We start from the raw sequence: 23277 nt of genomic DNA, 5'->3' as shown, positions 1-23277 counted from the left end.
AAGCTGATAGGTTCTCAGGGAAAATCATAGAAAAGGATGAAAAGTATCAGGACTTAACTCTTAGATGAAATCTAGCTTTTCAAATAGACATTGAAAAAACTTATGATTCTAGTGTTTGACAAGTCCTGACCACTTAGAGTGTATATTTTGTGAACAGATTTTCATTTGGAATTTGCCTCAGGTTATCAAAAGACTGATTTATTTTCTATTGTATTTATATTGCCATGCCTATAATGATACATTTAAGTGATATTGACACTGTTAGAGTTTGCATGTTTATATTTGAAATCTTGGGTTACTAGAAGGCACAGTAACCGATTCAGAAACAACATGAGGATGTCTAACTTTTCTTCCAGATGTTTCTGAGTTCAAGCACATACCCTGAAATCCATGGCTTCTTACATGCAAAAGAGCAGGGAAAGAAGTCCTGGAAAAAGATTTACTTCCTTCTAAGAAGATCTGGTTTATATTTTTCTACTAAAGGGACATCAAAGGTAATTGAAATGTCCAGGTTGTGTTATGAACTGTAAGTGAAAGTGGGTTTTCCTTTGTTTTTATTAGTTTATTACTGGATATCAAGAGTTGGTACATTGATTTTAGATCCCAAACATTTGCCATAATCAGTTTAAAAATGGACTATTCAGTTCCCCACTAATTTCAACATATATCCTGTGATGGAATCTGGATGCTCTTATTTTGTGACCACATACCGTGCTCATTTCTCTCACCAAATTCACCCCCTTCCTCTTTACCCTTGGCTACAGACTATGAGGTCCGGCACAGTCCATGTCTCCTCTTTTCACCCAGGTTGCCCTCCTGATCTTGCCTCCTCCTGAACTTCTGTTTTTGTTGATGCAGTTAGTAATGCTCCGCTGAATTGTAATTGTTTTTATTTCCTTTGCGCGTGTGACAGTTTTGTCTCCTTAGCCACATTATAGATCCCTAAAGGGGGTTGTGTGATGACTGGCGGTGGAGGCACGTGTTCGTGTGTGTGCTGGAGTGCGTACAGCTGTACATGCAGTCGCACAAGCACACGTGCAGATGCTCCCACGCCACCACTCGCCCATGTCAGTCCCACCATGCTCGGCACCATGTTGTCTCTATGTCTGTGTGGTCTAGTCAGTGGCAACTACGCCGTGTTTTATAAGTGCTGACGTTTTATGCAACGCATCGATCCTTTTCAAATAAAACTTTTTAAAAACTTTATTTATTTATTTGTGAGAGAATGAGCAAAGCACAAGCAGGGGGAGCAGCAGGCAGAGGGAGAAGCAGGCTCCCTGCTGAGCAGGGAGCCCAATGTAGGACTTGATCCCAGGACCCTGGGATCATGACCTGAGCCAAAGGCAGAGGCTTAACAGACTGAGCCACCCAGGCATCCCAAGTAAAACTGATTTTGAGGGGTGGGAGGTTGGGGTACCAGGTGGTGGGTATTATAGAGGGCACAGCTTGCATGGAGCACTGGGTGTGGTGAAAAAATAATGAATACTGTTTTTCTGAAAATAAATAAATTGGAAAAAAAAACTGATTTTGAGAGTTTTCATGGTGGTATTTTAATTCTGTTTTCATGCATCTGTTGTTGTCAGACAACATTGTTAATTCCTTGTGGGTAATCTGTCATTTTTCTCTGGCTGTTTTTCAAATATCATGATAATCATGATATTTGTTCAGTAATTTCCCTGACTATATTTCTAGGTGCACTCAAATGTATTCTGATAAATCTTACTCGATTCTCAACATATGCATTCAATCTGCAAATTTCTGTTTATATTTATGCTGGAAATGTTCATCCATTATTTATTGGTCACTATCATTATGTGATCCTTTAAATTTCTGTAGGCTTTTCTGTCTTGGGTAGTCATGGCTCCAGGCACCCATTTGCTTGTGGCAGCCTCCCTCCAGCCTCCCTGTTTTTATGTGGCCTTTTCTGTCTCTTATAAGGACACTTGTCATTGGGTTTAGGACCCACATAGATTACCTGAGATGGTCTCATCTTGAGATCCTTAGCTTCATTACTTCTGCAAAGAGCCTTTTTCCAAATGAAAATGAACTGTATTCACAGTTTCTTGGGATGGGGCATGGATATATCTTTTGGGAGCAGGGATAATCACTCAACTCACTATAGAAAGCCAGTGAAAAATTTTGAGCAAGAGAGTGAGATGATCAAGTTGTAAGATTACTATGGCCATAAGGAGCTTAAAAATTGGTAGATAGAGTGAGAAAGGGGGAAAAAAAAAAAAGAACAAGGGGGAGGGATCAAAGGTTGCAGGGAGCTGGGGGACAGAGAGAGAGAGAGATTTACTAGCGGCACAGATGCTGAATAGATGGTCATTCGGTAATCCAGAGTAGAGGTGACAAGATCTAACCTCCGACAAGCAGTGGAGGGGGAAGAAAGGGATGGATACAAGATTAAGAAGTAGCTGGTCAGGTTTTGTTGACTGATGGATGCAAAAAGAGAGGAAGCGTTTTAGATGTTCTTAGAGAAAGAAGTAAAGAAATAGGTGGTGATTTAATAGCGTAAACAGGAAAAGGAGGTTTGCTATCACATTATCTTAGAAGTAGGATAATGATCTTAGTTCTAGATATATTGTGTTAAGGGTGAAGCATCCGAGTGGAAATGCCCAGGAAACAATTAATGACAGTGACCAGATTTTCGGGTGATAGGGAGGCACAAGCAGTGATAGTTGACTCCTCCAGACTTTCCTCAGCTTTCCCTCATACACAGTTTTCCTTCTTTGCTGTTCACTTGTGTGCACGTCACATGTGTGTCTCCTTGAAGTGTAAGTGCTGGCACAGGGCTCTACTAATTTAGTATCACATTCCCTCACAGAAATGTTTTGTTTTTAACTATACGTCATTGGACTACTAGTATTCAACCAGTTTTTCTTGAACATTTAAACTAGTTTTCAAATTTTTCTATCAGGAATAATGTTGGGATAAATAATTACCTATTTCTGTAATTAAGGTTTTAGAGTCTCCCTAGTCTAAATTTTAATGAGGTTATTCGTTTCCCTGTTTCCTGAGTATGAAATTACATACGAAGGTGTTTTTTAAACAAATACATGCATATCTTTATATTTTTAACATCAGAGAAAATGGCTTCTAAATCAGTAATCATATTGATTGCACTCTTTCCAGTAAAACTTCACTGGAAGATATGATAAGGTTTCTTTCATTCCTAAATTCTTTTTTCTTCAACTGGTTTCTCATTAAAATCAACTGCCCATTATATTTTTACTTCAGCCTTCACCTCCTTTCCCTGCCCACCCATTACACAAAAGGCAGCTCCTTATTCCATCTACTGGATCCATGCTTTTATCCTTGCATTGGTCTTCTCCCTGGCCAGGCAGAATTACAGGCATCCAACCTCTGTTCTCAGTCCATATTTTAGCTCTTTTCAACGTGGTGTCTGACTTTGCTGTACTTTCAGTACATAATATTCTTCTCTCTAGCCTGTGTCTAATGAGGTCATGTTCCACAATCTATACATAAAAATGATTTTAAGTTTCCCCTCAAAAAAAAAAAAAAAAGAAATACAAGGTATTAGGTAACCTCAAGGATTATGACCTTGACATAAATTATGCATGTTATCTAATGTTTAATATGACATTTCTGCCTGGGAAAGAGACCATTTCCTGTCCTTTTTCTGTGAGAAGGTCTTGATTTATTATACTTTCTGAAGATGTGGGCTGCTTGGGAGTTAGTTAACCACTGCTACAAGCCTTGGAGATGTGCCTGTGACTTTTATTTACAGAGAAACGTCTAAGTACCACACCTCTCTCCCAATTCTCGCCATATATACACATGTGCGTGCATAGACTTTGCTCACCATGCCAGCTCAGGCTTCTGATCATACAGTATCATAAGTCTTGATATATCTGCACTAATAGAGCAAAAATCAGTCAAGACATGAACCTCATCCTGCCTCTGCAGCCTTCTAGATTTTCTCAAGCTGCCTTTCTCTTATATTCAGAAGACTCAGCTTCACAGACTTCTACAGTATCAGTGGACAGGGCTGGTTTTATCTTTTCTTCATAGGAATCAGACATTTTTACTAGCAAATCAGTTTCTATCAAAAAATAGTTTTAAAGGCCATGACAGTAAGAGTACCTTTCTCCTTCCTCTTCCCTTGTTCCAAGGGCCCTAGGCTGGATCTCTTTTAACAGTTTTCTTTTCTGCCTTATTCTCCTATGGAGATGGGAACTGTAGCCATTCATTAGATCAAAATGCCTAAGAACAGTGACACACAGAGGACAGTGACATACACAGAAACTGTCGCTCTACTAGTCATCTGGGATGGAATAGCCTGCTGGTAAAGGACTAAAATTTTTTGGATATGGATTTGAATGGGTTGCTCCAATTGCTTAATGTTCTGGGTTTTCTGTCTTTTTGGTTTGGTTTTGTTTTAGAGCACTGCTTCTTAGTTTTCAGTGCCTATGAATCACCCAGGATCTTGTTAAAATGCAGAATTTGATTCAGTAGGTCTATGGTGGGGCCACAGAGTTTTGCATTTCTAATAAGCTCCCAGGTGATGCCTGTGGTCCTGGTCTGGGACCACACTACTAGTAGCAAGGTTTTAAAGAATAAATGCATTTTTGGTCAGTTTTGATCATACATCCAACCCCAGAATTAAGCACTTCTCCAAGTTATTAACCTGTCACAGCATAAATGACCCAGTGATTTCCCTTGACCAGCTTTAAATCTCATGGATTTCCCAGAGAAGAAATAGCTGTACATGATTCCACTTTACCTTGAAAATCAGAAACATTCAACTGCCAGGTAATTTCCCGGACCTCATCTGTACCAGCTACCTTTTTTTCATACAGAAGGTAGTTATGCCCCCTGCCTCATTGCTTGCCATGGGGTGCTAGGTAGTACCCAGAGGGGAGGGAGATCTTTTCTAAATGAAGCAGGAATCTTTGTCTCTTTCCTTTTTTTTCTCTAACTGCTGTGGAGGCTCAAACCACCCTTCTTGCCTTTGTCGAACTATCACTATTTGAAACCTGGACAAGGAAAACATTTTTAAAAGCCATTTTTGCTGCTTTCTCTCCCTGAGATTCCTGAAATGGTGGTTAAAGAGAACAATTTTAAAATAGGAAGATGATTTTTGCATATATTGGCCGTTAAATGATAAACGAATCACCACTTCTCAAATAATACTGTATTAAGTTCCTGGTTCTTGAAGGATACAGTAACTTCATTTTTCTTCCCTTTGTATTTCTGTGCCATTATTTAGAATAATTGTTTTGCCAAGGTGTAAATTATGTAATATAATAGAAATGCAAAAGAGAGCATGCAAAAGTATGGATTCATTTCAACTCTCACATTTGTATCTTTTTAAAGGAACCACGGCATTTGCAGTTTTTCAGCGAATTTGGCAATAGTGATATATATGTGTCCCTGGCAGGCAAAAAAAAACACGGAGCACCGACTAACTATGGATTCTGCTTTAAGGTACAGGCTTAATATTTTGATAGATGAATAAAGCAAGCCTCAGCCTTTTAGGTAAGCTTGGGTTTCTTTTAATTTCTTTTGAAAAAGAGACAGCTTTCTCTTATATATAGGAGAATTTTAGTGGCTTTTATTTCAACAGGTGTTACCTTCAAGATATGCATTAACGATAAACAATGTGCTGTGGCCTTCTAGCCTAACAAAGCGGGAGGGCCCCGAGACCTGAAAATGCTCTGTGCAGAAGAAGAGCAGAGTAGGACGTGCTGGGTGACTGCGATTAGATTGCTTAAGGTAATCTCACTGCAGGCGTGAATTTCTATTAATGCTGTGAGTGCCATCAAAGTTTGAAAATAGCTGTATTTCAAAATGCGAAGACTCACTATAAGTCTGTATACCCAAATGTTTGTATTTTTTTTTTTATCTAAAAGATAAACATTAGTAGAGTGGAATAGCCTAATGCATTTATCTTGTACGTGTGGAGTAAGTATTCCATTTTTAGAAATGCTCTGATTTTTTTTTTTTTTCTCAAGGGTATTACATATACGGCTAGGATAACTGATGGGAGAGGAGAAGTGAGTTGTGGGAAATTGGAGGGGGAGACAAACCATGAGAGACTGTGGACTCTGAGAAACAGACTGAGGGTTTTGGAGGGGCGGGGGTGGGAGGTTGGGTGAGCCTGGTGGTGGGTACTAAGGAGGGCACGGATTGCATGGAGCACTGGGGGTGCTGCATAAACAATGAATTTTGGAACACTGAAAAAAAATTAAATTAAATTTTTAAAAAACCTCCTATAAATGACTCAGTCTGTATTTTTAAAATATTGTCATCAATCCTCCATGACGTGTATTATAAAACGTGCCCACCTAGGTATGTCTAGTGCAATTGTTTTACACTTCATTTAAGTGTTGTATAAGTTGCTTTCCAGTTTACTTCAAATTATAATGGAAATTTTAGTATAATATACTATTAAAACATCAACCTTTGTGTTAAGTAGAAGTTACAACTTAAATAAGCATAGTTTACTGGGAAGCATTTTGAGAGGAATAAGAGTTTTAAAAGTTATTTGGGGAAGAAAGACATAGAACGATTTCTTCCAGAATGTACAGAAAGCACATATTTAATTTCAAAGCTTCTATTCTAATAAATTTAACACAACTTCATAATTTTAAAAATTAATCAACCATTTCCTTTTGAAGAAGGGCAGAATAATCAGAATCAGAATTATTAGTCCTCATACCATGTTGGGAAGATAGTTTTATTTTTTTCTTTTAATTTATTTAATTGAGGTGAAATTCACATATCATAAAATTAACTGAATTAACTATTTTAATAACTGGGCTAATATGAGGAACATATTAACTGTGTTCGTTTTAACTGTGTGAACAGTACAGTGCCAGTTAGTTCGTTCAGAGTGTTGTGCCCCGCCCCCATCTCTCTAGCTTTTAGCTCCAAAACACTTTTATCACCTCGAATGGAAACTCCCAGCTCCTGGCAATCAACCATATCTGTGTCTGTCTCTATAGGATTTCCCTACTTTGACATTTCATAGAAATGGAATCATACAATATCTGATTTTCTGTGTCTTACTTCTTTTATTTGGCATACTGTTTTGTGGTTCATCTACCTTATAGTGTATATTAGTACTTGGCTCCTTTTTTATGGCTGAATAATATGTGTGTGTGTGTGTGTAAGATAGACAATTTGTTTATTCATTTATCCATTAATGGACATTTGGGTTGTTGACATCTTTTGACTATTCTGAGTAGCGCTTCTATGAACATATGTGTTCATGTATTTATTTGGATACCTGTTTTCAATTTGGAGGGTATATACCTAGGAGTAGAATTCCTGGTCATATGGTAATTGTGTTTAACCTTTTGAAGAATTGCCAAAATTTTTCCACATAGCTAAACTGTTTAATGTTCCCACCTACAATGTGTGAGAATTCCAATTTCTCCATATCCTCACTAATGCTTGTTATTTTCCTTTTTTAAAAAAATAATTTTCCTAGTGCATGGGAAGTGGTATTGGCAGAAAATTTTTTAAATGGCTTAAAGGAAGCTTTTGGATTAACTCTGAAATTTGCTTCCTTTTGCTGTCATGGCAGATAGTCACTATAGTTACCTTTTTACAAGAGGTTTGTTTTTCAAATAGTCTACTGTTAAATGACTGTCATGATTTCGGTTTCAACAAAGCTTAGAAGTCTTGATTCTTTGAAACCCTCATGGTAAGTAATTGCTTCTATGTTGCCCTCATTGTCATAAAATGTAAAAAAAATAAAAAGAAAAAAAGAAAAGAACTTTAGAGAGTGTTGGGAACCAACCAATCAGGGATGTAATAGTTAGTTGACTCGGGATGTGCACTGGAGTCACTTGAGGCATGTTCTGAAGTTCTTTGTGTCCAGCCCCATCACTGGGGATCCTGATTTAGTGAGTGAACTCCAGATTAAGAACCAGTGACCTCATCCAGTCCTCTCTGTTTACAGATGAAGAGGCTGTCACTCCTTGGAATACTTTAACCTATCACAGTTATAGTAGAGACAATACCTTGAGGTCTCTGGTTCTCTCTTTCCTTCCATCAGAACTCTGGAAATCAGGAGAGGCTGGTAGGAGATGCTTTCCAACCTGGTTAGTCAAGGCTTCCTCCCTTCTAGTTTGATCTCAAGTTCAGACACCCAACTCTGAAATAGGTGGTGAGCACGCTTCCTTTAGTGCCACTGATTTTACGAGGATACACCATTACTTTCTGTATAAGTAGAAAGAAAAGAATTATGTCAATAAAACTATGATATGATGCTTTCGTATCCCCTATGATTTTTATTTTTATCTAGTTATTTTAGATTTATTTAAGCCTGTAGATGTAGATTTTCATCATTTATCAGCTTTGTGTACACACATACATACACACACGAAATAAATTATGTGAGGCATCTCTAAAACTTCATATTCTAAGACTGGCTTTCCGAAATCATTTTTATCTTAGAGCCATGGATACCCATATTTCATACAGACTGTCTTACTCTGTGCTGTCAAGAGCTTCAAGGAGGCAGAACTTCTCAGACAGGTGCTTTGCCATGGTCTCTGGATTTGTCTTTCTAGCCAGTGGCCTCCCTTCTGCAAAGTTTGATGGGAATGATTTTTTGATCTCACTAAACATTTCAGGCAGTGACAAGTCACTTGGTCAACAGTGAATGTAAGATGCTATAGTTAAGGCAAATTTATGAATGTTAAAATTTGAAAAGAAGCACGTGTCCAAGAATTGATGAAATATAGTAAAAGCTTTCTTTTTTTCTTTTTTTCTTTTTCTTTTGATCCTTCCATATCCAGAATGCTTCCTGGAAGATTGTCCCCTTCTCACTTTTTTTTTTTCCATTTGATCTTTTTGAAGCCTTTTCCAAGGCACAAATGTCCACTTCAAAGATGCTCTGTTTTATTTCTATGACTTCTGTAACAAATTATACCACTTCAGTGACCTAAGACAATGCAAATTTATTATCCTACACTGTTGTCTTCAGGAAGTCTGAAATGGGTCTTATTGCCATAAATGCAAGGTGTCCAAGGACCCAGTTCTCTTCTAGAGACTCTGGGGAAAGAATCCATTTTCTCATGCCCTTTCCAGACTTCAGAGGCTTCCCAGATTCCTTGGCTCATGGTCTCTTTCTCTACCCTCAAAACCAGCACTGAAGAGCTGAGACCTTTTCATGCTGTGACTTGGTTCTCTTCTCTGCCTCCCCCTTCTGCTTATTAAGGGCCCTTGTGATTATATTGGATCTATACATATTCACAGGCTTCAGGAATTAGGATGTGGACATCTCTGGGGTCCATTATTCTGCCTACCCTGTTTATGTTCCCTGTGTTGTTTTTCTCCCCCCTTATTAATTGTGGTAAAGCTTTTCCAGATGAGGCATAGAGGGAGAACATTTACCCTGAAGGCAATGATAAACCACCGAACAGTTTCAAATGGGAAAGTGATATGACCTGCTTTACCCTTTAAAATACCTAGATATGGGAAGCCAGGGCTTGCCAGCATGACGTATTTGAAGGACTCTAATAGGGGAGGCAGGTGGTTCCCCTGCAGCTTGTCGTCAGCTGGGCACTGGCTTCATCCCCTTGGCTAGTGCACCTGGACTCAGGTGGTGTTAGATGTATCTTTTGATTTTCGACTCTGGATGTCTGTTGTATTTCCAGCTTATCACTGAGCTTAGTGGGAGGTGCAGGGACAGAGAGGGCTGTTATGTTGATTAGACTGAAAGAGCATCGGATTTTCTTCACACGCTTCTTACTAGATCCTGCCTCGAGAATTTGGCGTCTTGTTTAATTTTTATTTCCTTTTTTTTTTTTTCATACACACAAGTGAACTGTTCATGTAGTAGCAGAGGAAGAGTCTCCGGTTCTCTTTGGAGGCATTCCAGCTATATTGAGATACATAGAAAATCTGAGAATTTTTATGTACAGTGCCTTGGTTCCCTGTTGTCTTCTCCCCATCCCTTCAACTAGAACTCTGCTAGCTTCTTATATAGTTTGGTCCCTTACCTGCCCCTTTGTAGGACAGGGACGTGTTAAGCTGACTCATGTCCTACCCGTCCACCAGAGTTAAGTACTTACTAACAACCATCAACAGCATAGAAGCAGCTACCCAACACTGCAGGTACCAGGCACAATAGACCTTTGAAGGAAACAGTCTTGATAGCAGGTAGCTGGGTTTCCACTGCAGATAAATAAAAGGCGACCAAATGGCATGCGTGCACCTTGTGAATGTATTGGTTAGAGGTTAGTGTGTATTCTCCAAAATGAACCTGACTGGGAATTAAACTCTTCTGTCTTCTTTTTATAGTTGTGGTAGGTTTAGAGTTGTTTTAAAGTAAATTTCATTAGGTCCCATTAAAGTCAATCAAACTGTAAATTAAAAAATGCAATTTTTATAACGGGAAATAATTGGATAAAGAAGTCAACATAAAGAATTTTAAATGAATGTGGGTTTGTATTCGTGTTAAAAGCCAAATCTTGGAAGAAGAGACTCTCCATGCCGCCCTCTGATTTTTCTACCTAATTACCAGATAGATCCAGTTTGCTGGAATTGCTTTTAGGGAAATAGTCTTCAGTAAAGAAACAGCTCTGTTGGAATGTTTAAATGGAATTCATCCTACCAGTGAGATTGGATTCCGTGATGTCTCCCTAGTCTCTTTTATGTAGGACCTACTTCTAAGTTCATTGTGGCTCTGTGAAATAGAATTGTTGAGGATAGCCAGAAAAAAGAAAAGAAAAGAAATGTAAAGGCCTCTCTGTCCCATTATGGGTTTGCTTTGTTTTCTTTTTTTTTTTTCTTTTTTTCTTTCTATCTTTCTTTCTTTTTTTCTTTCTTTCAATAAAGTGGATCAAATCTAAGGGGAGTACCTTATAGCTTCAGATGGTGAGCCTTCCAAAATAAGTTTGGTCATGGCAGTTAGCATTCTTAGTTTTCTCAAACCCAGTAATCCACTCACAGTCCAGACCCACTTTCTAATCATAGCCTGGCAGCTGAGTCTTGCGATGCTACTTCCTGAAAATAAAGATGCTGCATTTTTTTTCCCTACTGCAGTTTACATTGTATTTTGTGACCCTTTGTGTGAGGTCCCTACCATTTTGATTCCCTGAATTTAAAGCTAAAAATTAAACAATGCAGTAAGAGTATTGTTAGTAGAACATGCTACAGTGTCAAGAATCTTTTTTTTTAATTTTTTAATTTTTTATTTTTTATATACATATAATATATTTTTATCCCCAGGGGTACAGGTCTGTGAATCGCCTGGTTTACACACTTCACAGCACTCACCAAAGCACATACCCTCCCCAATGTCCATAATCCCATCCCCCTTCTCCCAACCCCCCTCCCCCCAGAAACCCTCAGTTTGTTTTGTAAGATTAAGAGTCACTTATGGTTTGTCTCCCTCCCAATCCCATCTTGTTTCATTTATTCTTCTCCTACCCACTTAAGCCCCCATGTTGCATCACCACTTCCTCATATCAGGGAGATCATATGATAGTTGTCTTTCTCCGCTTGACTTATTTCGCTAAGCATGATACGCTCTAGTTCCATCCACTTTACCATAGGGCCAAGTTGATGGATTTGCTGAAGAGACACTATAATTCGTCAATCAGTCATTGAAGAGTTACAGTGAATTTTACCCTGTTTTGCTTAAGATGCCTGTAAGGTTTTCAGAGTCTTTGTTCCATAAAGTCTGACATCCTTCCCAAATAAGCTCTCTTTTTTATTAGGTGATATACCATTCCAAGTGGCATTGGTGCTAAGAATAATGAGTAGGAATGTCAGTTACGGATCTTTATACTGGTGAGCTAGACCTTAAGTGTGGGTTCAAGTAAAAAACACTTATTTCTTTCTTTCTTTTTTTCTTTCTCCCTCACTCCTTCCTTTCCTTTAATTATTTATTTATTTAAGATTTATTTATTTATTTATTTATTTATTTATCTATCAGAGAGAGAGAGAGAGAAAGAACACAGGCAGGAAGAGTGGTAGCCAGAGGGGGAAGCAGATTCCCCTCTGAGCAGGGAGCTTGACACGGGGCTCATTCCCAGGACCCTGGAATCATGACCTGAGCCAAAGGCAGCCACTTAATTGACTGAGCCACCCAGGTATCCAAAAAAAAACACTGTCTTTTTAAATGTATCGTTGTAGGGCAGTAAAAGCTTACCTTTCAAAATTATGATTGCCTTACTAATTTGATTTAAGAAAAGCTTATCATTTTTATTTTTTATGTTATGATATATAACTAATTAAAGTATTGGTTTTTTTCCCCAAATTACCTGTGTAGTGAAAGTGGTGGGAATGTGTTTTTATTTATTTGTTCCGCAGTATGGCATGCAGCTGTACCAGAATTACATGCATCCATATCAAGGTAGAAGTGGCTGCGGTTCTCAGAGTGTCTCACCCATGGTAAGGACTTTATTTATTAACCTATGTATTTTATATTTACATTATATCAATTTGCAATAATATTGCATTATCAACGTACATTACGGTACATCTATGTTCTTTCCTTCAAAGTAACTCTTGGGACACCATCCTAACATAACGTTACTGAATTATTTATTCTTGGATTTCACATGATTTCAGCCTATGTGATATTACATTAGAATAGATAATGTTCTATGTAAAAGAAAATTTGTAAATATTTGAAAGAGTTATGTGAATCATTCTCTTATAACATTTGAGGATTTCATTTTAATACAATTTCTAGAATATTTTCCTTGGGATTGTGGATGTTTCCTTAACCACTGATTTTTGTTGTGGGTTTATTTGTTTAATATTGATTTTGGAATTGTAATAGCCTAATATAAAGATGCCAGTGGCTTGGATTTTAAGAGCTGCACTAAACACAGGTAAGCTCTTGCATTTTGGGCTTCTAACAATAAAATGTTTTAAGGTCTAAGTCCTTGAAAAGCAGACTGCTCTTCAGGAAACCCAAAAACTGCAAGCCAGAATAGAGCTTGTGCATTACATTAAGTCTAACGCTACTTCTCAGATTTATACTACCTGCAACTTGAATATTTATTTGCAGACACACACAGAACATCTTTTCCCTTCTTTAGAATCTAATTTTAATTTATTGTGCATTAACACAAGAGATTTGTTTCTGAACTTTAAAGCTTATTTTTGGCCATTTTTGTCCTTGCTTCTTAATATTGAGTATATTAGGAATGTGGGTATATGCGCCTGTGTTAGAAATCAGCTAACACGCTGCATTTCCACTTGGGTTAAAAATATGCCCCTCATGGCTGTGACCAAGGAAGGCGCATTTCCCTGCATGTAATGTGGCAGATGAAATGCTCAGTTCTAGGAATGAGGCATGAAATAATGTTGATTACAAAGTCTGATAGATTAATAGGGAAAAAAGAACTCCAGTTCTGTAGTTACGTTGCTTTAAGTTATGGAAGAGTAACTTCTCATCTTTGTATCATATTACTTTTAAGCCCTAAAATAAGAAACCAAAGACTGGAATGAATTTTTATAAAAGCAGTGGCCTTAGTTGAGTATTTGTATAATTTGTCAGTATCTTTATCTTTCAATCCACATGTATATAAAGAATAATGGATTTTATCTTAATCCTTTTCTAAATCCTTCTAAATTTCTTTTAGAGTCTAAAGGTATTAGGATGAACATGTTAATAACAGCGGTACATTTGGAGGCTGTTGCCTAGTGTCCTCCTAATCACAGGAGAAAATTGTCATCAACAAAGTACTGTCTAGTCTCATCACTGTCATTAGCTCATAAGCATGGTATTATTCTTGCCACTTTCCCCAGAAAGTGGTCCTACTGTTGATCACTGTATACATGGCAGTTTGGATAGTGTGACTTTGCCTGATCAACACCAGATATAGGAAAGGACACGTCTTGAATGAATCTAGTTGGCGATAGGGATTCTGTAGGGGCCTGTGGAGGAGGACCTGGCTGTCCTATATGGCCGTTGTCAAGATCAAACAGAATAGCACTTGAGAATTATATCTCCACTCTTCTTAACTTACGTGAAGGAAACTGAGATTTTGGGGAGGTATTTATGTACTTTGATGTCTGTCCAGAATCCCACATTTCTCGCTCATCACAGAAGAATCAGTGACCTGTATAACGGGTGCCAGTGCTCCTAACCTGCGACTGCTGGTTTTCTTCCAGACACTGTCTTCAGTGAGACTCATAGAAAACTGAGGATACTTCAGTTATATATTTTTAAAGGAACAATATTCTTAACTTCTCCAGGGATACATTTTGAGAAGGAAAATAAGAAAAAAAAAAAGTCTTATATTATAATGCAACATCCTAGCTATCTACAGCACATCACAGCCACCCCATCTGCCTTTGAAATGAGAATCATCAGCAGATATTTCAGGAAGCCAAATATCTGGCCCTTTTCAGCACAAAGGAGCATCTGTTAGTGGGGTGCTGACTGGACAGCCGGGATGGGAAAAACTGGTCTACTCAAGGCCTTATATTCCTCATTCTTGACCCTGAGCTAGATGTTGAAAACTGCACTCCCTGTACCTCCCCCTCTGTGGTCCATAAAAGACACTGGAAAGAGTCTGTATCTGTCACTGCTTTTACCATAAGCTGCCTGTGCGACCCTGGTTTAGTCACTGGTAGCCTGCAGTGTATAATAAGGGGGACAGGTGCTTAAGTTTGGGAATTGATTACATCTCTGATGTCCTCTGGCTCTGTCTGAAACAGAACGGTGTCAGGAACTTCTGTGCCCTCTTGCTGAGGACTGTGCTGAAGGTGTATCTCCGTCTTACAAGCGGGGTGGCAGAGTGTGTGACTACTAGTTGCCACTGACCTAGATTGCCTGAAAAACATTTCATGTCCAAAGCACACTAGGAGTGGCTGGATCTGAGCTCAGGGTGTGGCTGGGATAATCCAGGGTTTACCCAGGTCTTTTCTTTCTCGAAAAAAGAGGGATGTCTTTAAAATCATGGACCCTTTTCCAGGGTTTGCCCTGTTTATTCCACCAGAAGAAAGAGCTAGAAAAAGGGACCGATGTTTGAGAAATACACTGATTTGGAATGTTATCAACATTGCTTTCTTATGTGAAAGAAATTGAGCTGAAAATGACCTTTTGAGTTCAAGTCAGATTCTGCTTCACGTCTATTTCTTTGTCCACCAAAGGTAAACTATTAATTTTTCATCCACCACCTGCTATTCAGTAGGAAACATTTGCTATATTCCTGTGTGTTCCCTAGTGTCGTTAATGTAGCAAATGAAAATATTTATTTGTGTTGTAGACTCCCTCTAATGTCAAGTAATTATGGAACATGGGACCTTGTTTTATATTCTATCCTGTTGTATTGTAGGCAAACAAAAGCAAAAACAACTGGTTATGTTTATTTTTCTTTCCTAACAGTGTTTTTATGTTATCAGGATCTTGTGATTATGGCTCCCATCTTGGCATGTGAAGTAGAGATATTCTAAGGATAAAGCTATCATTATGATTGAAATTAGTTACTCTGTGGTTTGAGCAAGTGAAGGCTTTTCATTAATGTCGGCAAAAACAGAAGGGTATCCAACTGGTCTACAGCCCCACACAGAAGATCACGGGTGGAGTGTGGGAAAGAAGGGCGAGCTAAGGTGTGACAGCAGATAGAGATTGCAGAGACAGCGTCTGTCTGCAAAGAGCAGCTGTCAGTTACAAAGGCTCCTGTAACAAATGGAAGATTGCATGACAGATGTCTAGAAATACAGATGAATCGTAATAAGATTGTGGGCCACTACAGCAGGGTTTAAAGAGGAGCTCGCAAATGCTAACGATGTAGGATGTATGACGCAGTGATAAGTGACCCCCTCTTTTTTTTTTTTTTTTTTTTCTTGCATGGACAGGGTGTTCTTTCAAGCATACATTTAACTACAGACTCTCAGACCAAGCTAGGAAGGGCTGAATGCATGTGGAGAGATAGAAAATGGTCTTGACCAGTGAGTCTCCATAGGCACACTGCTCTCCCTTTACCAATAGAACTCCCAGTCTTTGTTTCACTCCTCTAGTAACGGGTAGGGAGTAAGTGTTCAACATTGTCCATGCTGTTTTTGAATATTTTTTCCCCCTTTGGGAGAATGTTTCTTCTTACAAACTGAGGCTCTTGACTGGAAATGTGATAAGTATCTTTTTTTTTTTTTAGGATGCATGACTGGGAGTGGCACTCTTTTTAAAAAAATGGTTGCAAAGTAGAGCCCTAAACAAAAAGTAAAAATGAAGTCCAGGTTTGGATATATTCACCTTCAGAGAATATGAAAACAAAAAGTAACGCCAATATTCACCATCAGAGAATATGAAAAGTAACGCCAAAGGAAGACTATTATTTGTTTAAATTATGTTTGTTTGGAGATGTCTTCCTTCTGTATCGGTTCTTTTTTTTGTCAGTCAAATTTATCTTCGCAGCTCTCAGTTTTCCATGGGCATCCTCACTGGATGAAAAAAATATGCACATAGTAAATCATAAAAATTTTAATGCCATGGAATTAGCGGAGTCATTATTTCACTAAATTGTCTTATCTTCCTTTGAAGATGTATGTATTTGAGACAAAGGGAGAGAGAGGAAGCATGCATGGGTGCGTGTGCATGAGCTGGGGGAGGGGGAGAGAATCCTCAGGCAGACTCCCCACTGAGTGTGGAGCTCATCATGCGCCTCGATCCCAAGACCCTGAGATCATGACCTGAGCTGAAATCAAGAGTCATTTCTCCCAGGTGGTGGGTATTATAGAGGGCACGGCTTGCATGGAGCACTGGGTGTAGTGAAAAAATAATGAATACTGTTTTTCTGAAAATAAATAAATTGGAGAAAAAAAAAAAAGAGTCATTTCTCAATAGACTGAGCCACCCAGGCATCACCAAATTTTATTTTCTAAGTAAGATGAACATTGGTGTGATACAGTTTTAAAATACGTAGTATAATTTGTTCTGCTATAAAATAGGAGTACTATTTCTTTCTCAGGAAGTGATGGAAGTCAATCTAAGTTACAGCTTTTGTCTATTCTAAATTTATAAAACAGCTGCTTTGTCGGTAGAGAGGGTTGACATTTAAATGATAAAGGATGAATCTCAAATCATAATAGAGATTAGTTCAGAAGAGGTGCAGCTTTTAGCCACAGAAAGAGTTGCTCCTTTCTAAACTGGTATTTTCCTATTTTACCAGACAGTATGAAGAGATAGGGTTCTTTTAAGAGAAAGACAAGCTAACTCTGAAAGCCTTTAATCTCTTTTCTCAACCACTTAATTCAGTGACCTTAACAAATAACTATGTAACTTATTTAACCAAAATATTTCATAGCACTATTTTTATCTTAAATATTCACTTTTGACTTTTTAAATTTCCGGCCAGCCACCTTTACAATCACATCCTAGAGGGGAAATATATTGTCAGCAAAACACTGCGAGATAACATTCAAAGTTATTTTTGTGGTAAAAAACGTGCGTTTTGTTTTGTTTTGTTTTGTTTTACTCCAGAGAAGTATATCAGAGAATTCTCTCGTAGCAATGGACTTCTCAGGACAGAAAAGCAGAGTTATAGAAAATCCCACAGAAGCCCTTTCAGTCGCTGTTGAAGAAGGACTTGCTTGGAGGGTACAAATAGCTTCACACTCTTGAAAATATTTATGGTTTGAGTTTGTCTGACCCTAAAAGTTGAAATTTGTTTCCCCTTTCATTGTGCAGAAAAAAGGTTGTTTACGCCTGGCCACCCACGGCAGCCCAACTGCCTCTTCCCAGAGCTCTGCCACAAACATGGGTATGTCTGTGCCTGTTCGCGGGGACTGTCTGGATGGATGGGCACATGGGGGAGGTGACTGGGTAGCTCTGGTGGGAAGAATATGTAATTAAACTGGGAGGATTTCAAAGCTCTGTATTCTTCCATTTTATTTCTTCAGCCATTCACCGGTCCCAGCCATGGTTTCACCACAAAATTTCTAGGGATGAAGCTCAGCGGTTGATTATTCAGCAGGGACTTGTGGATGGGTAAGTTGGGTTTTGAATGGTCGTGATTTTGATTTCTCTTAGAATCGGTAATTACTTAGTTAATACACACAGTTTTGACTTCAAGTTATCATAAAACAGAAGTGACTTTGTTCTGGAGGTTACCATCATATCCTAGTAGTATCTAGATAATACCTGTTGTATTGCGTGTGCTTAGTACTTGTGTATAAATGAACAGATGACGGAATAGGATCCTCCGCTGTTAACTAGTAACTACTCCTACTACTGTGCCAATATTAGTATCTCAGTTAAAAGTGAACTTGTTGGGACACCTGGGCGGCTCAGTGGGTTAAGCTTCTGCCTTCGGCTTAGGTCATGATCTCAAGGTTCTGGGATCGAGCCCCCCATCCAGCTCTCTGCTCAGCAGGGAGCCTGCTTCCCCCTCTTTCTCTGCCTGCCTCTCTGCCTACTTGTGATCTCTGTCAAATAAATAAATAAAATCTTTAAAAAAAAAACTGAACTTGTTTTGAGGTATCAACAACATATAATATGATTCCAAAGTATGGTTCGTGTCATGACATAATCTTACATGTTCTATATAGGTTTAAGTTTGGTGCAGACTGTATTCAGTTTAAAAACTCTGTTTTATATATTTTGACTGCTTGTTTTATTTTTTTCCTCTCTGTTTATATTCCCATTTTCTTTAAATTTTCACAGCTTTAAGTAGTATAAAGCTTTGAAAAGAGTACTTCTTGAGTGTTTCTCATGTCATCTTCTAGTGGGGTACCATGGGAGATAGAAGAGAAATGTAAATTGTATTATGAAATATTTACCATCTGAAGAGTTTTCTTTTTCTCAAATGACTTGGTGTTTCAACTACTTCCTGTAATGCTGGCTAAATTCCCTTTTCAAATGCAGTGCAAATCAAGGAGGCTGTATTGAGGTTTGGATGAGAAACCAGCGTCAATTTAAACAAGTGGTGATGGGGTCTTTTATCTTCAAGGGTTGGCTTAAGATGATGACAAGATTTCAAGGTGATTTAATACTGACATTTGGATAAAAATGCATCTTCACATGGGAGATTATTAATAGCAAGTCAGCATTTCACTAGACTGTATATAAGAGAAGATTTTAATATACTTCTCTATGTGGAGCAGTCTTTTTAGATATAAATTTGAACAATCAGCAGAATTACAATCTGATGAGACCAAGAAGAGAAATAAATCATAAGGAATTGTTAAAATGTTTTGGAGGATTATAATTTCCCTACTTTCAAGCCTAGTTTTTATAAGTTGAATGAAATAACTACATAAAGAATGGTAATATCTTTATTTTTTATTTTTAATAAAAAATGGAGGAGGGGGGGCAGAATCCTTTGGAAAGATATGATGATGCCAGGCAGTCCACTAGATGGTAGTGGTGATCCACTCGGGGGATGAAGAAGGAATTACAGCGTGCTTTATGAGTGAAGCTCCCTTTTGTCCCATCTCCCAGTGATGTAATGTAGGAATCTCACACAGGACAAATGAAATGGATAATCTCATCCGACATCTGTGATGGCTCAAATTCCGTGCCCAGGCACAGTGAGATTAACATTGGAGTTACCAGCAGGGATTGTTTGCACAATCTGTTTGCCAACAATTAACACAAAGCTGGGTTTCGCCCCGTATTGCCAGTAAATTAGAATCCACGCCTGGCAGCGTTTTTCCTCTTAGGTCATTAGGTCATGTGTTATATTTTGCTAGCCTGACGTTATAGAGGCTTTTCTGCTGCATTCTTCTAGATTAAAATATATGTTGCATGGGTGTTTCTTTTCCTTAAGACATTGTACTCAAACATTGAATAGATGATTTCAGGGTTGATATTTTTAGAATATATTCATTTCTCATATTCTGTTGTATATGTAATATAGGAACCAGAGTCAAAAGAAAAAGGGGGATCAGTGTTGAAGAAGGGTTTAAAATGATTTCATTCTAAGCAATTTTCTCTTTTCAGGGACTAACATAATGCAGTAGTTCAAGTAATAATACGCTAATGCCCCATTCTCTGCACAAACTTGTTACATGTAAATACCCAATTCTCCAATGGAAGAAGAACATAGCACTAATTATTGATGTCAGCATAGCATTATGTTGCTTATTATGAGTGAACAATCTGACAAATGGGCTGTATATTTATCCTATTAAAATGAAATTAGCACTGATGACAGTTTTATAGAATAAGATTATGTTATACCATATTGCTTACCATGTTGGATAGTCTCATCTTTGAATACACAGAAAAGGAAAACTCTGGCTACATTTATAAATATATTTCCTGGGTTTGTTACACGCTATATATTTATGAAATATGTGAGTAAATATAGAAACATATTAAAATTCCTTCTCTCTCTTTAGAGTTTTCTTGGTACGGGATAGTCAGAGTAACCCCAAAACTTTCGTACTGTCAATGAGTCACGGACAAAAAATAAAGCATTTTCAAATTATACCAGTAAGTAATTTGTGATTTCACATTCGTATATTAGAGATGATCTTAATGCATCAGCTTTTGGAAACTTTGGTTTTCTTTGGATCTTTTATTAAATATAACTGGGGAGCTTGTGTTTTGACTAGACTTAAGTTTGGCAGAAATGATTTTATGAGCCTGAATTCATATAAGATATACAGGAATTATAAAAATTAAATTTCCCTTTTTCCATGAAATATGATTTACCAATATTGTATAGACCCCATGCCACCTATTGTTAAAAGGCCACCAAAGATTCTTTCTGAATTCTACTAGCGGTTCTCTAAAAACCATTATTTTCAAACCCTTGCTCCTTTCTTATCTCAAACAGGTTTTTTTGTTTTCCTAGTTTTGTTTTTAATCATGATGGATAGATACACAGGTGCTGCAGAACCGGAGAACATTTAAACCATTCTGAGCACATTTCAAAAATATCTATAATTCTGTTTCTCAGTGGCACAACTTGGCTTTGGGATTTTTGCTTCTCTCCTGCTGATGTTCTCCGTGTGTGTGTGCATGTGTGTATGCACATGATCTGTGTGTCGGAACCTGGTGGTGTGAAATAGAGATCCCATCTACTTTCAGGGAAGTTTTACATATGATTGCTACCTTGCTAGCGTTTCCTTTTGAATGGCCTCTTTTTGAAATTATCCAAAGTCCGTATGAAGTATCTTCCCAACTTCACTGTGTATGTAAATAATGCCCCTGGGTGAGTATGAGTTGTTGAATGTCACCAGGCCTCACTGCCAGGAAAAAAAGCAGCAGCAGAAGAAGCAGCTGTCATCCTCTTAACATAATGTTTGGTTGCTTCAGAATCAATTTACGGATAGAAATTATATGGCTATTTCTTTCTAATACACTAAGTGAGGCTGTTAGACAACATTCAGATACAGAGATTAATGTCTGTGGGAGCATTAACATCTTCTGTTTACTTTTATACTGAATAGTGCAGATTTCTCACCGTTTCTTGATTTATAGTAGTCACACTATTCTAACTACAGAATGTTGGGAGAATTTGAGGTGGAGAAAGTAGAGCCACCCCGTGCATCCTAGGGTCAGATGATATTTCATCTGTGTACAAGTAAAGTTACAGAAAAAAAGTGGACCCGTCATAAGGGTTTTTTCCCCACTATCTTTAGTTTTATCCACCTGTTCATTTTAGTGTCTGAAGACACAGTATGCAATAGAGTATGGCTGTCCTTGTGGGTTTTCACCCTTCTTACCAGTTTGCTGTTTTCCCTCCACTAGGTGGAGGATGATGGGGACCTGTTCCACACTCTGGACGATGGCCACACGAGATTTACGGATCTAATCCAGCTGGTGGAGTTCTATCAACTCAATAAGGGCGTTCTTCCTTGCAAGTTGAAACATTATTGTGCTAGGATTGCTCTTTAGCCAAACCAGAAGTGACTTGTTAAACTGTTGAAGAAAAAGGACTCACGACGGGGGGGGAAAAAAAAAGAAAGAAAGAAAGAAAAGAAAAAGAAAGACCGTAACCAAGGGAGAAAAATATTGCTGTGGTGAAAAGAATCTATTTCACCTACAAGTTACAAAAAATAGCTTGTGCATTGCAGATAAGCAAAGATTTGGATTGACATTACATTCATCATCTAAAATTCATTAGTTAAAATTAAATCTTGGAAAAAATGATTTGGTGTGTTCTTGTGTGATTTTACATAACTATAGTATTTTTCATCAAATATGCATATAAAACATCTCTCTGTCCTCATTTACTAGAGTAGCATTTGAATTCTCAAACACAAAATATGAAGAAAACTTGAAGGTTCTGGATGAATTATTTGCAGACTGGATTTCAATTACAGTGCTTGTTTGTAACTTAGGAAGAATGATAAAATCTCAAGCTATCAATTGAAAAAGCTACCCACAATTTGTTAATAAAACTAAAAAGTATTTTTGAATATTATTTATTTTCTGAGTTTATTATAATCTTAAAATCGAATCGTATTTTCAAGTATCAGTTTAAAATTATTTTTGAAATATAGTGGGGTTTTTTTTCAGGGTAACTTTTAGTAGGTTCTTAAATTATTACTATACTATAATATTTATACTGTACCTATTAGTGGTACATTATTGGTTGCATTTTATTTCACTCTTTTTAAAGACTAACCGGAACTCTCTTTTCAAAGAAAACGATCAAGATATAGAAGGGCCTTACATAATTTGCACATGACTTCTTGTGGCCTATAATCTATGACAGTTGTCACCTTATATTTCACATTTGCCCCCTGCTGTAACTTTCAGAAAACTCTTTATATCCTTTCACTACTTGATCATGAACCTGATCAAAATTGGTGAGATCAAAGATTCAAAGTTTATGATGTCCCTAATAGGCAAATTTGTGCTATTCTTTCTGCCTAACCCCTTTTCAATTTCTTACCTTGGCAACGTCAGTACAGAAACCAAAAGTTTTAAAAAACTCGAAACACTCACCTCCCTTATCACCTCTCTAAGACCATGTGGGAAGTTTTTGTTGGGATTCTGTGACTCTTTTTCCTACTTTTTGTGGGACAACTATTCAATGTTCAAAAAAAAAAAAAGAAAAACATCAAATTAAAACCATTCAAAATATGCTCATCTCCTCTAATTGATCCTATAACAACATTGTGGGAAAGTTAGGATGATTTTTTGAAAACATCTCAAAAATACATTCTTTGGTTTTACATAAAGGTTTTACATTTTTGACAACAAAGCATCTGAAAACCTTCACGAAGTGCTACTAAATCAGTTATTACTGAAAAAATATTGGTGGAATGTAAAAAAAATATTCAGTTTGCTTTCAGCCCAGGCAAACCCAATTCTTAAAACACTGAAACTTAGAACATGACTCTGATGTTATAAAATATCCATCTGGTGTCCACAAG

General features: G+C 37.7%; 1 protein-coding gene across 2 annotated transcripts in view; it reads left to right on the top strand.

The window, feature by feature from the left end:
• GRB14 (growth factor receptor bound protein 14) overlaps nt 1–22045 on the top strand; it is a 125601-nt gene extending 103556 nt beyond the window's left edge. For both annotated transcript variants that reach the window (XM_044242224.1, XM_044242225.1), the window contains 9 exons: nt 357–494; nt 5341–5451; nt 5644–5739; nt 12298–12378; nt 17426–17542; nt 17633–17705; nt 17845–17932; nt 20287–20380; nt 21644–22045. In XM_044242224.1, coding sequence (XP_044098159.1) covers nt 357–494; nt 5341–5451; nt 5644–5739; nt 12298–12378; nt 17426–17542; nt 17633–17705; nt 17845–17932; nt 20287–20380; nt 21644–21790 — 945 coding nt within the window. In that variant the 3' untranslated portion in view covers nt 21791–22045. The remainder of the gene's footprint in view (nt 1–356; nt 495–5340; nt 5452–5643; nt 5740–12297; nt 12379–17425; nt 17543–17632; nt 17706–17844; nt 17933–20286; nt 20381–21643) is intronic.
• Nucleotides 22046–23277: the final 1232 nt, after the last annotated feature.

This window comes from Neovison vison, chromosome 3 (genome assembly GCF_020171115.1).
Source record: "Neovison vison isolate M4711 chromosome 3, ASM_NN_V1, whole genome shotgun sequence".
In the NCBI taxonomy this organism is placed as follows: Eukaryota; Metazoa; Chordata; class Mammalia; order Carnivora; family Mustelidae; genus Neogale; species Neogale vison.
Note: the sequence above shows the minus strand (reverse complement) of the source record. Positions and strands in the feature narration are given on the sequence as shown.